The sequence below is a fragment of the Bactrocera dorsalis genome, chromosome 1, assembly GCF_023373825.1.
Source record: "Bactrocera dorsalis isolate Fly_Bdor chromosome 1, ASM2337382v1, whole genome shotgun sequence".
Lineage (NCBI taxonomy): Eukaryota > Metazoa > Arthropoda > Insecta > Diptera > Tephritidae > Bactrocera > Bactrocera dorsalis.
In genome coordinates, this window is record NC_064303.1 from 91,914,167 (window position 1) to 91,931,079 (window position 16,913).

The window sequence follows — 16,913 nt, forward strand, 5'->3', positions numbered from 1 at the left end:
GTAATTAGTTTAGAAGATCTCTTGCGTTCCACTCTAAGCCAAAAAGATCTTGCAGTCACACCGGAGCGTTGACCAGTCGTTGACCAGTGACTGCTAAGCAAAATCCATTGGTCCAGTGCTAGAATGCAAGATGTCAAAGGAGATCCAACTCGATCCCATTCCAAAGTGAGCGGGGCAAGAGTGCTTCCTCTTATCTGCATTGCAGTCACCAGCGATTCTGCTATGACGGCTATGAGTATAGTGAGGACAGACACTCTTTGACTACATTAATGCGCACAGTTAGCGAGCTCACCGTTAGTATTGCCGCTCTACTGTCGGCGTAAATGCTCACCTCCCTGAAAGGGACTGTATTTTGTAGCAGTACGATTACCGCCCTCTTAATAAAGTACACTTCTGCCTGATAAACCACTACAATGGTCCGGTAGAATAGAGCTCAGATTGAGCAGAGCTCCTTAAAATTTTCTCCTCCAACAATCCCTTCTAGTCTCGACTCATCCGTCAAAAAGGTCACCGGGGCTATCGCTGGACAGTATGTGAGCAGATAAAAGCCGCCACGAGTAGTCTCTGCGACGAAGTGATTCAAGTTTTCAGAAGTGTAGTTGAAAAAGGAGAGAATTTCGACTTGTCCAATGGACTACATGATGCAAGTATGTAAACTCTAATATTTATTTCTCAATAATTGGGAATTTGATGGAACCAGGTTATCTTGCTACCAGTCAGCGGAATTTATTGAAGGTTTGGATCAAATTGATGGAGACGAATTTAGCTTTAATACCGATACAGTTTGGATGAAGATTTTCGAGAGAAGAATCACGGTATAGAATCCATTCAACACATTTGCACTAAATAACCGTTTAAATTACAATTATGAGACATGTAAACACAGATAGAAAGTGGTCGATGTCAAGAAATGGGAAAACCAAACGGGAAAGCTTTGTGCACAAAAACCCATAAAAATTCAGCTTTCATGTCCTCTGTTCAAAATTTCTGCCTTAGCCACTGGCTAGCATTGGAAAGCACGTTCTCGTAACTTCGCACAAGCATACAAAGGTAACAGAAGCGACACACGACGACGACAACTCGACAGCTCTTTGACGACTCGCCTATCGGAGGCAAGTTAGGCGGCTGACATGCACGTACACAAATTCGTTTATAGTTGAAGAAGCTTTTTGGTGCTTTGAGCAACGGTATATTGCTGTTACGATATCCTTGTTGGCTACGCTGTGGTCGCAAGAGCGTCTATGCGTGCGCCCCTCTTCACATACACGCACACTCACGCACATCTATCCATATGTAGACATGCAGAGGCGGCATTCTAAAGTGAGTAGCCTCTCAGCCTTCGGACAGCTGTGTGCGCGCGAGGTGAGCCTTGTTGCCGCTGCATTAATGCATTTACTCATACAAAACACTTTGGCGTTGAAAATTTCACAAGGCTCTTTGCATGGGTGGCATGCACCAGAGCCGCCTGTTATATACAATTACAGGGTGTCACGTGCGTGTGTGTACGCATAAACGCTTTGGCACTTAGGTATGCAGTTGGAGTATGAATTTCGCTTTAATTAATTTAAACACAACAGAAATTGCATTAGTGCATCAAGGCGCGAATGCATGAGGCGGCGGCACATGTGTGACAAAAGCGGAGCGCCCGAAAGGGTTGACCGGGTCACTGGCAATGTGTTGATTGTATTACCTCATGGGTGTACATTTATCTATGTGCTTGTATGTGTGCGTGCTACCTGTAATGGATTTATTTGAGGTCATTAAGGTCGCATAGACAAAGGCGCTTGTGTGGATGAGCGTTCATAAGTCATCATTAAATGCACTTAAAATCCGAAATGAAATGGGTGTCGCCGCATTAATATGTTGAAATGCTATTATTTATTGCGCTTAATTGACGGAGCGGACTTGTTATTTGACAGCTGTCATGGGTGCATAACGTCGCAAATCACTGCTAATTAATAATGATAAGGATATATTCGGAAAACAGTTTTAGTGAAGAAATTTTTGTTATCAGGATACCTATTTTAAGACATACATACATTTAAAGAACATTTAACGATTTGGTTTTCCAGGTTTTTCGGGTTCTGGTTTGAACATAAAACTTCACTATAAAAAGATTTGAATAATTTTGCGAAATTTTTATCCACCACTGCTATCACAAAGTACCCAAGACATAACTTTCTGTGAAATATAATTAACTTCCAATCCATTTTGTATACTTTCAACATCTTTTCGAAAAAAATCACTTCTCAGCAGCACAGAGCTGGAAATCTTTCACAAGATCAGTTTAAAAGGTTGAGCTTAGAAGACAAATATCCTCAATGAGTACTCAAAATCCTCTGCGTGGAAATAATAATAATAATTTCAATATAAAATAGAGACATTTACAAGGCGGAAATAAATAAAAGACTTACGAAACGTCGTATAAAAGAGAAAAATATAAAGAAAAGAGACGGATAGAGAGGGGTAAAGATAGAGACATACAATTATATAAACATAAAAGATAGATAGATGGAATTAAAGAGTGAGCGAGAGTATCGGTTATTCGCAATTAGGAGTTAGGGTTATGAGCCTACTCAGATCATTCTCCAATCTATTTATTTCTTCATCTATAGTGAAATCGTCACCTTTAAAGACAGAATGTTATGAAAGTAAATGAAACTCTATAATACAGACCAACTGGAATCTGAAATTTTACAAAAAGTATGCAACACGCAACTTGAAAAAGTATACCGGAAGTAAGGAAAATTTGCTGTAATCCCTCAATACAAGAGAAAAAATAAACTAAAGAGAAAACAAGACGTAAGTGATATCAAACTTGTTGACCAGTTGATAAATCTAGTTTAAAGAAAGTTTCTAAAGACCTTAATCGGAAAATGAAGAGGATTAAAAATTAGAGCTTCGCAAAACATATAAGGTCCCTAACCAATAGAAGAAATACCCATTACTCACTTTGGAAAAACTGTAGAAGATTACGAAGATCAAAAACTCAAGAATGTCCCATTAAAATAAGTATTGATAGTTAGGTCATGTGTAGAAGTTGACGCGAGTGGGGGAGTTCTCTGAGCACCCTTCACTTGGGAGTGGACAGAAACGATTATTTTACAAACGGCTCAAGCAGCTGACGACCACCAGTCTTAGATCAAGTGTCATTTGGATAGTAAAAAAACATCCATTTAAAGGCTTGCTAAAAGAGTTGTGCGCCGAGTTTGGCACCCGCCACATAAACAAACACGCACAATGAGAATAACAAAGCAACCTTCCTGTTATAAATTCGGCTATAATCGCGTAAGTGGTATCTATGCCAATAAAGAAGAAGATAGTTGCAGAGGTACATAAAAAAACGGAATTATTTAGCGGATTATTTAGCCAAAATATTCTCCCCATATAATACACATGTAGCTTATTCCACTGTTCTCAGTCAAGAAAGCGAAGAAATCTCAAATTACACAAGCAGTGAGCTGAGTGAGGAAATAAAAAATATGAAAAAAAATCCCCCTGTTACGATCTGATTACTGTCGTGGTTCTAAAAAGCTTACTCAAATAATTTTAGTAAAAATCACCAACATTATTAACTCGAATTTTCATCTCAAATACGTGACAAATTATTAGAAAATTGTTGAAATTATCATGATTAAAAAACCACTAAAACCATAATATGATGTAACTTCTTAGAATCCAATATCACTTCTATAGATAATACCGAAGCTTTTTAAGAAAATTCTCAGAAAACGTCTGAATAAGATCCGAGAACAAAAACCGCAACTCTAGCGCAGCAGCTTGGGTTTCGAACTAACCATTCTAGGATCAAATCCGCAGAATTACACATATTTTTGAAAAAGCCTTTGAAGGAAAAAGTTTTGTTCTAATGTGCTTTTGGATATGGCAAAAGTGTTCAATAAAGTTTGTCACAAAGGGCTGCTTTCGAAGTAGAAACTAATTTTACCGAAACAGTATTATGATACCATGAAATCATATTTATCAGCTTGCTACTTCCACGTTCAACATGGAGATGAGAATTCTATCCGTATCCACACGGTAGTGTGCTGGGCCCTATTCTATATATTATATTCACGCATGACCTGCTAGTAGACTGCAAATATACAACAGCCACATTTGATGAGGTGATACCGTGTCGCTTGCTGTCAGTAGTAGTGGAATAAAGCCTTAGGCAAAGAAAAGATACAACACTCACCAATTTGTATAGACGGTGGTCGAATACCCTACTCCGCTAAATACTTAGGACTGACACTTGACTCTAAGCTACGGTGGAGAGGTTATGTAAAAACAAATACTCAGACCGATATGGATCTATGGTCCACATCTCTGCGAATCTACTAACGCAAATAATAAGAAAATCATCCAACAATTCCATAATAAAGTACTATGACTAATTGTCAAAGCGCCTTAGTATTGTAGATCTGCTGATATAGAGCGGGTCTTTTTCGGATTTTAGATCAAAATAAGAAGAAAAACCAAATAATGTAAAGCGAAGTATTATGAACGATAAAAGGGTAAAAGTCAATAGCCTGGTTATTTGATTTTATTGTCACATACATTTTTAGGATATGTGAAAAAATGTTTACAGAAAAACTGTAGGAATTCGAGATAAAATTTTTTTGTCCCTCAACCATACGAGATGAATCGATTTAGCCATTCGAAAACTAGTCTCTCAGATTTTGAAAAAAATTTGCAATTGGTTTTTTCTCTCTAGGAAGTGTCTTATTTGTCGGAATCGTCAATATCGGAGTACTATCACATAGAAGCGATAGAAACTGAATAATGAAATTTAGGTCCCTATATGGAAAACTTTTTTATTTATCAAGATATATTCAAGAAATTTGGCACAAGCTATTTCCTAATACAATGCTACTGTGTTTTGAAGAAATTTTTCTGATCGGGCAACTAAAGCATATACATAGGTGCCATATAAGGTGGACGCTCAAAATCAAGTACTTGTATAGAGAACTATTTTATTTGAAAAGGTTTTGTCACGAAATTTGGCAAAGATAATTATCTGGAATAACGGTACATTCTATGTAAAAATTGTTCAGATCGGACGACTACAGCATATGGCTGCCATACAAACTGACCAATTAAAACTCAGTCCTTGTAAGGAAAACTGTTTTAGTTGAGGAGGTATATTCACAAAATTTGGCACAGATTATTATCCAAAGCATCAAAATAATCTCCGAAGAAATTGTTTAAATCAAATGACTATAGCTTATAGTTGTCATACAAACTGATCAAAATCAAGTCCTTGTATGAAAACCTATATTATTTGACGATATATCTGCACGAAATTTAGTGTGTGTTATTACTGAAAGTAATTGTAGAACCTCAGAAAAAATTATTCAGATCGAACTACCATAGCATATAGTTGTCATACAAATTTCAGTAAGTACTAAAAAAAGTATAGTGAACATTTTCTATAGTACTTATTAATAAAACTCCAGCCTGTGCATTTTATTTTATTTTTGTATAAGTCTAAAGTTCTTTCTATAAAAACAAATTGTAAAAATTTGGTTATTTTTATTTTTCCTTAGCCACATAAATGTGACCAAAAGCTCATACTTTATAATTAATAAAACACCCTGTCGTATACGTAACTTTTTCATGCAATTATCTATGACGTTCAACAACCGGGAAAAAGTAAATATAAATATACTACGACGAATATTATGTTTAAAAAAGCTATGCATCTATGTGTGTATATACAGTTAGTTAGCATGGTGGAAGTTGTGATTAATGACGGTACGTTGGCGTTTTAGTTAGCTGCCCGCTGGGCGTTTCAAATGTGTCATGTCTGCATAAGCGAAACACGAACATGAACATGAAATTGTTTAATTACATGGCAAGTACTGGCAACAGCATTAACTGGCACATTCAGCAAAACGCTGAAACCGCATCAAACAATAGCCGCTGACGCCACCACGACAACTATGTTACACACACATACACATACAAACGCTGCCAGCAAATGAACGCTAGCCAAATAAGCAGCGCTAGTCACCAGCTGCAAAGCTGTGCGGACGGTGATGGAGTCGTGCAAACACAGCATATACAGTTAGCAATATGAACAGTTATGACATTTGGTAAATTAATCAAAATGCCATGCTTGCGATTGCGCAAGGACTGCAGCGTTAACTGCGCTTGCCATTGCATGTGCAACACCTGTGTGGTGCCACCACCACGTACTTGCATCGATCACACTGTGCTTGGCAGCGCCGCAACAAATTCATAAATGCACAAAATCTGTAAATCTCACAAAATAAATACACACACACATACAAGCATAGATATTGTGGATGTATGGAGAGACCATTTCACACCTTGGGCGCTGCATGGCGGTTGGACCCAGCTAGGGCTGCATGGCTGGATGCACACGTACTGCGCGCTAATGAACTTACCTTCGATTTGTTTGCCAGCCGCTGCTGCTGCGGCGCTGTTCAATGCCACGCTGGCCAGTGGCGAAGTCGATAAAGCGGTGCTGCTGAATTGTGGCAAGCCGGCGGCTGTTGACATGTACGCAGATGCTAATGGATTCGGATCGGACCCTGTGGAGTAGAAAAATTTCGTTAATTTTTTATTTTTTTTTGGTGTTTTTGTGCACTAATTTCATTTTTGACGAAAAGAGTCATGCAAGTTAACGGTTTTAAATGGAATGTTCAGACTTATACGTTGTGTGAGGTCGAATTGGGGCACATTTATTGCAGGGTCGCAGATACTTCGGGAGTTTTTTAAAGGTTAAAACAAATTTAGGAACAAAGGTGACAAAAATTTGAGGTTAGTTTTCATGTTTTATCTGAAAAGATGCACATATTCATAGCCCTTTTTGTGATAGTTGTAGTTGCCGGATGTTTTTGATGCAGCCTCTCGTTTTTAGCAACTATATAGAGTACCGTAAGCAATCTGCCAGTTTAACGGACAATATTAAAATGTTCTTATAAAGATACTCATATCCTAAAGTGAGGAATCTCTGACATAAACCTAACTACTCATTCACCTTGGACTAAAACCAATAACTTTTTTTGTCCATTTCGTCTCATCGCGGTTCCCTGGAAGTAATATTGAGATCTTTAAGAACAAAGTATTCGATTTACCTGTATTTCGGGAAGGTTTAAGATATATATTTTATTACCCAATACTTTATAATAATATTTTAGCTCTCTAGGGAAAAGGTGTGGACTATCAGAAATGCTAGTGTCCTGGCTCTACAAAATCGTAGCCAAGCCATGTTCTGTGTGTATTCTATGGTGTATTCGTCTAATGGCGGGCGGTTCAAACGTTTATATTCGCAAAGAAGCTTAAACGTGTCCAAAGTGCGGCTCTCAACGGCATCTACTGTGCATTGCACTACCAATAATGGCCCTTAATGTCATTCTAGGCCTACAGAAGCTGGGTATATGAAGGATTCCAAGTAGAATTACGCTGAAATTCTCTTCTGCTTTAATCTCACCTTTGAAAACTTGGATCACTGTGCCAAAGAAGCGACACGTGGCGGATTTTTCGCTGCATACATACCGACGAGAGATATGTAGATGGGGTGGGGTCACAGGAGATGAAGTCCAGTGAGCTTTTCCATGGCTGGGTCGAACATAGGAAGAAGGATTGGAGGAGTAATTTGCTGTAAAGAGCTCTTCGGCAATCTTAGCTTCAGGCTGCCAAATTCTTCTTCTTTACTGGCGAAGATACCGCTTATGCGGTTAAAGCCAACAACAACAGCACGCCAGTCGTTTCTTCTTTTCCTAATGTAGCAGCAATTGGAAATTCTAAGCGAAACCATGCCAGGAGTTGAGGTCTTCCTCGTCCTCTGCCTCCTCCGCCGGTTTTCGTTAATTCGGACGATATGACCTGCTGAACTATGTCAATGTCGTCGTATATTTCATTCAGCTCATCGTTCCATCGAATCCCTGCTCATTCCGAAGTAGCCTCTATTGGCAAGAGTTATTCTGCGTTGGATTTCGTGGCTGACATTGTTGTTAATGTTAATACTTAGATATTTCGTCTTGCTCTCGTTCACTACCAGACCAATTTGCTTCGCTTCATTATCAATTCTTGAGAAAGCAGATCTAACGGCGATCAAAATTGGGGCCTCTCGCCTGAGGCTGTTGTTCAAACAGATGTTCTTTGGCTACCCAGAGGATTACAGTAGTCTTTTTCAAGCAGGAGCTTCTGCTATTAAGGTGACAGTAGACGTGCAGCTACGAAGTGCAGAATCGAGTTTGACTTCTATTGGCGTCTTGCTTTCTAGCACTGGACCAATGAATCTCGCCTGCGCTAAGAAGGTGCTGGTCGACTACTCCTGTATGACTTTTACTTAGAACGTGGGATATATACTGGACTACTTCTCCTTAATAGAGTTTATCTTACCGCAATTGAAGAGATTATTACTGAACATTACCCAATAAGTATACAACGGTAAGGCTAAACATGTTTGTAAGAACCAGGTTTACGGTCAAAGTTTTATGAAAACAGATGAGGTGGAAACATTCATTCATTATAGTATGTGAAGGCTCAAATGTCGATTTCTGATAAATTAGATAGGACCGATGTTCCAAATTGTCCACGTGAGATCCCTGCAAGGATCAAATGGCTTTGTCGATTTCTGACAGTCTTATGATCACTTATATAAGGCCGCTGTTCTAAGATGTCCAAGCGAGATATCTACAAAGATCAAATCGCTTTGTCGATTTCTAACAGTCTTCTGATCAGTCTATATATAGATTTAGATAATAGACTACAAAAGTTGCAGTTCAGATGCACAGACATTTCAATTTTTATCCATACTAATATCTTGGCACTTCATAAAACTCGATCAATTTTTCAAAAATACACACCCTGTTTTCATATTAACATAAAAATTCGCAAAAATAATGTTCATGTGAGTGAAAAATTACAGTATATGAGAGTTTAGAGCGAGCGCTCACATATTAAACTTTTCAAATTTAACTTCGGCTGATTTGACTAAACCTCTTTACCAGCCTCAGCGCTGAAAACTAAGCATTTCAGCCGGAATGGTTCCCCACAGACCGGACAAATGAAGCGTACATACGAAATTGCCACGATTCCAGCGAGTTATGTGTTGCAACGTCGGCCATTATGTGTGTATTTGTGAGGCTTGTCTGCTTGTGATACGCAGCAACTCACTGCTCAGTGAGCCGCCCGCATGCAACAGGAAAAGTTCGAATTACCGAGCGAGGCAGGTAGAGCAGACTAAAATGTTTCGTAAATATCCCGGGGGCAGCAAAAGTATACTTTTGCACAGGCTGGTGTGTTTCTTAACATAAAATTACGCCGAAAAATTAAAGTACATGCAAAAGAACAATATTTTCCCACACACACTTATACGTAGATAGACACATATACTCACACTAATGTGGAAAAAAGCCAAGCAAATGAAATGTTGACGTTGAAAAGCACAAGAAGATGCAAAAATTAAGAAAGTGAAAAGGTACAAATATTTTACTTTTTAACTTGTTAGCATTAAAGGATGCCGCATAACACACACACACACACGCACATATGCACACACCGATAAACAGAAGTCGAGACAAACGTTAGAGAGATTTATCTAAGCGACTCAATGTAGTAGTAAAGATGGTGAGGTGACGGTGATGGCGTTGGTTTGGCAGAAGTGGCAGCAAATCAGTGAGGCAGCGCCGCATTTGTGCTTTACACCATCATAAAAAGTTTTTCGGCTTTTAATGTTGCTTTACTTTGCAACAAAAACATTTGCACTCAGCTGGCAACTGCTTTGCCTTTGTTTGCGCACAACTACACGCCGAGCAAATCACAAACATGCGTAATGTTCGTAAATATCACACACACACATACATATGCATACAGACATTTATTTACATACAGTAACGCACATAAGTACAAGGCTTAAGAGATTAAATTTAAAACTTTCACAAGCGTATTTTCAATCTAATGTTTGCAGGCTATGAACGCACGCAAGCGAAAATATTTGCCAGCGTATCTAGATCTGCTTTTACATGTGTTCTTAGTGCGAGAATTTTGGGTTCTCACATACAGGGTGTTGCATTTGGAAAGTATGCTGAGAATGACACACATATTCGGTTTGAAGTGTTGGTCGAAATGAAAAGCTTGAATTGCAAATTTATTTCGAAAATCAATTTTGTGTATACCAAATGAAAATCCCTCGAAAAAATAGACCTCATAGATATTAGGCACTTATGCCAGCGTTTCTTTCAATGGACGAAGCACTGCTCAAAAGCTAGTTTTGGTACAGCCTTTAGCTTTTTCAGCGATTTTTATTCAACTTGTAAAAGGACGACCATTTAAGTTTTTATTAATTTTTGGAAATAAAAAAGTCATTAATTCTTGGAAGTAGGCAAACGTCACACAGAGTTAGGTCTGGCGAAAATGGAAGCTGATGCATCATACAGCAATGTTTTCTGCCAAAAATTTACGTACAAGCAACAAAGTGTGAGCTTTTGACAAACGAAAACTGCCAAGCTCAAAAAATCTAGTCTAGCCTAAGCGACAGCACAAATCACGTAACGGTCGATGAATTCAATAGAAAACTGTATCGTGCTTCAGTCGAATCAAAATAAAAAAACGAGCAAATGGAAGAGCTAAAATTTTTAATTTCAAATTCCCGTTATCTTCTGAACACACTTCCTACGAGGTATGACAATTAAGTAATGAGACTGATTCCATAAAAACCGTATATTTGAAAATTATTCTACAACTCTGCCATCCCCTTCAAAATAGTCCCCGTGGGCAGCTATACAGCGATTTCAGCGCGTTTTCCATGCTTCTTAACATTTCTGGAACGCTTCGACTGGGATGTACCCTCGTCACGGCCGCCTGAATGTCCGTAGTCGACTTAAAATGGATTCCTTTGACCACCGATTTTGATTTAGGAAACAAAAAAAAATCACAGGGTGACATGTCGGGCGAATAAGGTGGCTGTTGCAACACGGCGATCCCTTTAGAGGCCAAATACTGGGACACGCTGAGGGCGGTGCGGCACGGCGCGTTGTCGTGATAAAGGATCCAGTTACGAGCGATGTTTGGGCGCATCCAGTTGACTCGTTTTCGCAATCTTTCGAGTACTTGGCAATAGTAGACTTGATTCACAGTTTTCCTCAGAGGCTTTTTTCGGGCGGCGGGCGCGCGGGGTTGTCTCCGATATCCGGGTCGTATTGGAAAAACCACCTCTCATCGCCTGGAATAACTCGATCAAGCAGCGTGGGATCGTTTTCCACTTGCCCAATCTGGTGAAAAATTTTATCGCGACGCGTTGCTCTTGATTTTGTGTTTCCATTTTCGTGACGAGCACTACAAACACACGTCTACTCAACTTGACGCAGCAGGCGAACCAAACAAGCAAGAGCGATGGTACATATATCAGTGGAGAGGGGAGGGAAAAAGAGAAAGAGAATTTCAAGGTGCTAGGTTTACCACAAGCGCGGCAATAAAATCAGTCTCATCACTTAATTGTCAAACCTCGTAAGTTGAGAAGTAACTCACGCAATCGTCGGTTATCGCACGATTGCTCTTATAGAGTTATTACCTTTTTTGCTCAGCAATGAGCACCACAGAAGTTTGAGAAATATTTTTTCTAAATCTGAAAACTGAAGTGACAGCTGAATAAATTGCAATGAAGGCAGGCAACTGCTCTAATTTGATGAAAAACTGAAAATTTATTTGGTAAAAATTAATCACACGATTTTTAAAAACAAGTGCAAGAACAAGAACTCTCCAGTTCTACATGGATGGATTAGTTTGTATTGCAGCTTAATTTTAAAGCTTCATCTGATCATTTTCTTAAGATACTACAGCAATGCCTTGGTATCGGCGGTATCAGCAAACGACCAACTTCTTGAAGAGAAAAGAGCACTTGTAAAATTTCAGGTCGACACCTCAAAAACAAAGGGCGAGTTCACGCACACAAGGCACTGTTCAGAATATAGAAATACTAATGAATGAAATTTCAATTTCGAAATGCTGAAACAATAAATCATTCCCAAATTAGGATCATTTGAAATCAAACTCAAGTAATATTAGATTATGTTATTGTCTCTGCAAAATTATATTTCTGCTTTATTTACGAAACACCCTTTATATATTTTTGGGCTAATGTTTTGATATCAAGCTTAAACTTGTTATTTTGCATAGATTTTTGAATGGGTGGCATTGAAAATATAAGAGTGGCATTAATTTGCAAAAGTTATTTATTTTATTTTAAAGGTAAGAGTCGGCCAAATGTGGAATAATATAAATAAGATACGAGGAAGGATATTTAACCACTTAGATTTTTAACATTTTTTAATACAGCTGTGCATAGGTAAGAAGTCGAAAGTGAAGACTATGGTGAAAACTACAAGTATGTCCAACTTCGGGTAGTTATCACGCCCTCCAAACGAGCTATAGCTGTCTAATTGCGCATGATAATTTTGGATCACACTACGAAGATGATACGGAGATCTGAAAATATGGGAGAAACCAAGCGAAAATTTCTCTGTCAGTGATATCTCTGATCATAAAGTAAGATGACGTGATTTTCGCGGTGTAAAACACTATAGATGCCTTCCACCGGAACAAACTGTTGTTTGAGCGTTATATGTCAATATATTCCTCTGAAACAACCAGAATTATGAGAAAACCACTATTGGTACCTCCATCATAATGATGCACTATGTTATACTGCTATTGGTTCTTCATGACTTTTTTGCTAAAACCTCTGGGAATATGTTTTCCCAATAACCACAATCACCTCATTCGCTTATTCGTTTTGGCTCCACGCGGGCTATTCAACAAACTTAAAATTCCCCACATTGGCCATCTTGACACGATATAAGAGAAAAAGACAGCATAGAAAAAGATCTTGAAGTTTGTAGCTAAAAATACTATTTTGAGGATTAGAAAAAGCGTTCTCAAATGTGCCTTTTGTTGGACGAGGACTATTTTGAAGGTGATGAAATAGATTTGGAGGAATAAAAAAATAATTTACATGGCTTTAAGATATAAACAAATTCACATTACTCTTTGATCACAGATATTAAGGGTGATTCTGTGATGTGATTGTAGGAAAATATACAGAAAATTCATCTATTTGTTGAATTTAATGAAAATTTCGAAGTGGCTTTAGATTTTGGTGTATAATAATAAGCAATTTATAAAAAAAAAACTGGAAAACTCAACTCGAGCGGTGAGATAGAAAGAGAGTACACACTTACTATAATTAAATATAAGTATGAATGTACTTATGTCCGTACTTAGTTTTCATAACAAATATATCCACCAAACACATTAAATTACATTAATAAAAACTCATAATAAATCATCTATAAACTCCGATTTTTTCTATAGAAAAACACCTCAACTATTACCCAACAGCTGAGCTATTTATTACTAACAAACTAAGTATATTTGTCCCCATATGCTACGTATGTACATATGTATGTAATTCTCATTCAACTGTTGCCACATATTTTTATCTGCCTATTTCTAGTTTCCACTTATCGAGACTAAATTTCAATTTTCAGTTTACGTCACAACTAAGCTCTCACGAATTAAATGCTAAGCTAAACTCAATTTGCAAGATTTACTCTGCAATATGCTTTTATAATAAGCCGATTAATGGGAAATTTTAAAATTAACCTGATGCGATTTACCATTTGTGTTCATTTGTGCATGCGATTTTGTGCATTTCCTTTGACGCAGAGCCAAGGATATCATATGTGTGTGTGAATACGCTATTATAAAAGCTAGACGAATGAAAGCAGCAGAGAGTGAAAATTTTCAAATATTACTAGGCATTTGCAGCTTACGTTACCAAAAAATATTTTACATAAATGAACTCAAGTTATGAACTACTTTACAGTTAGTATGGACCACAAGCCGAGCGAGATTACTCTATATATTTATTTTATACTAACGACTGATAATTCCTATGTTGTTGTGCTGGTTTTTATAAATTATCAAAAATTGATCGCAAACCAGTTTTTTTTTCACAGTCAGTTTAAGAAATAGATAAAATTTTTTAGTTGGTTTCCTGCCTGGTTTCAGTTGCTTCTGTAAAGTAGTATTCTTTCTGACTAATATAATGCTTCAATGTTTAGTTTATACGGACATTCATATATGTACACATGAACATAATCCAGTACATAGAGAAATTAACTGGAATTCAGCTACTACAGCTACTCAGGTAACTACTTTTTCCATTGAAATTAGATTAAAATATTAAATACTCCTAAGTATGGATTAAAAAGGCCATAAAAATCGACAAAGCGCTCTGAATCTATCCCGAATTTATTGAAGTTGCTAATATCAATTCCTCAGTTGTCAAACTCTAGACGATGGTTGAGAAAGCACCTTACATTCCCCCAAAAAAATTTAACAATATTTACGACCGACAATATTTTTTAGCCTCTTAGCAGGAATGTCTATTGGATAATGTCTAGCAAGAACTTCTGCGATTACCTCAAGTTGAACTCTGCTGAGTGCAAGTAGCAGACCTCGTAGTCGCTCAGCCCAGAAATCGACTGCTAAAACACAAGAGGATAACGGAAACCCAACTCATTCTCAATCCGATGGAGTCAGGATAGTTGTAATCTCTTGTCAGTTCATCGATTTTGCAGCGTCCAGCTATTCCGCTATGATCAGATAACTGAGCGAAACTGATAATAAAGTTGCTTGATGCAATCAACAATAAGGACAGAAAGATCTCGAAGTCATAGTTATTGACCAGAGCCTACTACGCTCAGTTCAGACGCCCTGAGATAGAAGGTAAGTGGATAACCGAGATCCAGCTCATTCCTAATTTAAAATATTCGGAACAAGAGCTTTATTTCATTAAGGAGCCCAAATGACTCAGATGGTGAAGTAGTAATGTCATTCTGGAGTCAATTCCCAGTTCCTTGAAAAAGGAACAATACATCTACCTTAAACAGAGTCACTTCTTAAAAAACTCTGCAGTGATTATGTTACCTAAAACCATGTTTGAAGGAGGGCTCCTTGCAGAAAATTCCGCTGTCCTGTGTTCAAATAGAATCTATTTAAAATCGACTCTGTAAACTGGCTCAATGTAACCTAAGAAAACTCTGTGAAAGACTCATGAAGTTTCAGCAATACTTCAAGAAATACGCGATGAAGAAGTGGTTTTTGTATAATCTATTAATCAAGGATCTGACCAACTTTTTAATTAGTTCAGCGTTTGAAGTAAAACAAAAATTTCAACTAATGGGTTTGCCGTTTTGATAATGTGAATTTAATACCATAGTTTTTAGCTATTTCATCCTGATATGGTATATAGAGTTTGCCACGAAGTTTTGAGAACCGAGAAGGAAATGTCGACGGCACTAAAAATTATACAAATAATTGATCAGCCTGATGAGTTGAGTCAGCCAGCTTTGAGACATCGTTCAAAAATTGTGCTCACGTTCTTTTCTTTCCAAGAAACTGCTCGTTTCAATGAAATACATACAGATATCGGAGCAGTATGGATAGCTGCCATACAAGCCGAATAGCGGATAGGAATCATGCGCTTGTGTAGGAAGCTTTTTCTTTTGAAGAAATATCTCCATAAAATTTGGCATGTATTATAGCTAATCCAATGCTCTAACCCCCAAATATGTGGTACAGACCGGACGACTGCTGTATATTACTGCCATACAAACTGACCGCAGTTGAGTCGAAAAGTTTGACAGTTTGTATTCAAAAGTGTTTTATATTGTATAAAAAAAAATAAATTTTACGTTAAATGTACAAAATCTGCAGCACAACTAAACACTGTGTTCTTTTTTAAGACATTATCATAAGATATGTCTAGTGCTCATTCTTTTCGCCTGTCTATTAATGTTGACACCAAGAATAGTGTTGTCCTCCTGAGTCCTTTTAAATAAATATAATTTATGTACCAAATTTATGCAACGGCATAACTGACATATCTTATATAAGTAATAAATCCATACACATACATATGCATATACATATACAACACTCATATGAAAAGCGCATAATTTAAAATTTTTTATGTGCTTACGTTGCAAAATGTATTTCGCTTCATAATGCATATGTGTACAAGTTTGTATGTGCGTATGTGTGTCTTGCCGACTTGGTCGTGTGTACTATTTGCTATTTTACGATTTCAACTTTGGACGTTGCAACATTTTATCGACACTACTATTTGCACTTGCCATACATAACACTGTGTAAACTCGGCCAACATTTATGAACCTGACTTTGTTATGGACTTTCTTATAATCAATATGACCGCAAGTATATTTTCTACTTACATGAATGTATGTATATATGGGTTTGTATGAATGTATGTATTTATGAATGTATGTATGTATGTATGTATGTGTTTGTATTTACAAATCCACCAATCGAATGCAATGTGAAATTTGTTGGTCAGACGCCCAGCCGATTTGGCTTTAGATGATTTTCAAAGCGATTTTTTTGTTGGTGGTGTGGTGGGGATACGTGTGTTAGTATATGTATGTATTTGTATGTGAGTATATACATATGTTGATAAATATGTATGTAATTGCGTATACATATGCATATATGTGTTGAAGAAAAAACTTTTTGCTGGTTTATTGAAGTAGAAAACCGCCACCCACGCTCACACACAACCACAACAACCAATAAAAATATATATGTACACACACAGCGAACAACAAACTGCTTTGTGAGCAAACAAAATGGGAAAAATAAGAAAAATGTTAACGTCTGTTGCAGCGCAGCTATAATACCCTGCACAAATGAAGAAGTTTCCATACAAGCACTTAATTTTGATTGATCAGTTTGTATGGCAGCTATATAAGATAGTGATTCGATCTGAATAATATTTTCTGGGCTTATGGTGCTGTCTTGGACAATAATTCCTGCCAAATTTCGTTGCGATTAGTTGTCAAATGAAAAAGTTTTCCATA

At 37.4% G+C, this 16,913-nt stretch overlaps 1 protein-coding gene across 8 annotated transcripts in view; it reads right to left on the bottom strand.

Annotated features, from left to right (window-relative positions):
• The window catches only part of LOC105223795 (CUGBP Elav-like family member 2), a 329,720-nt gene that overhangs the window by 21,834 nt on the left and 290,973 nt on the right, over window positions 1-16,913 (bottom strand). For all 8 annotated transcript variants that reach the window (XR_007421401.1, XM_049446813.1, XM_049446816.1 and 5 more), the window contains one exon: window positions 6,411-6,557. Coding sequence is in view for 7 of the 8 variants with exons in the window: in XM_049446813.1 (XP_049302770.1) it covers window positions 6,411-6,557 (147 nt within the window). In the remaining variant the exon portion in view is untranslated. The remainder of the gene's footprint in view (window positions 1-6,410; window positions 6,558-16,913) is intronic.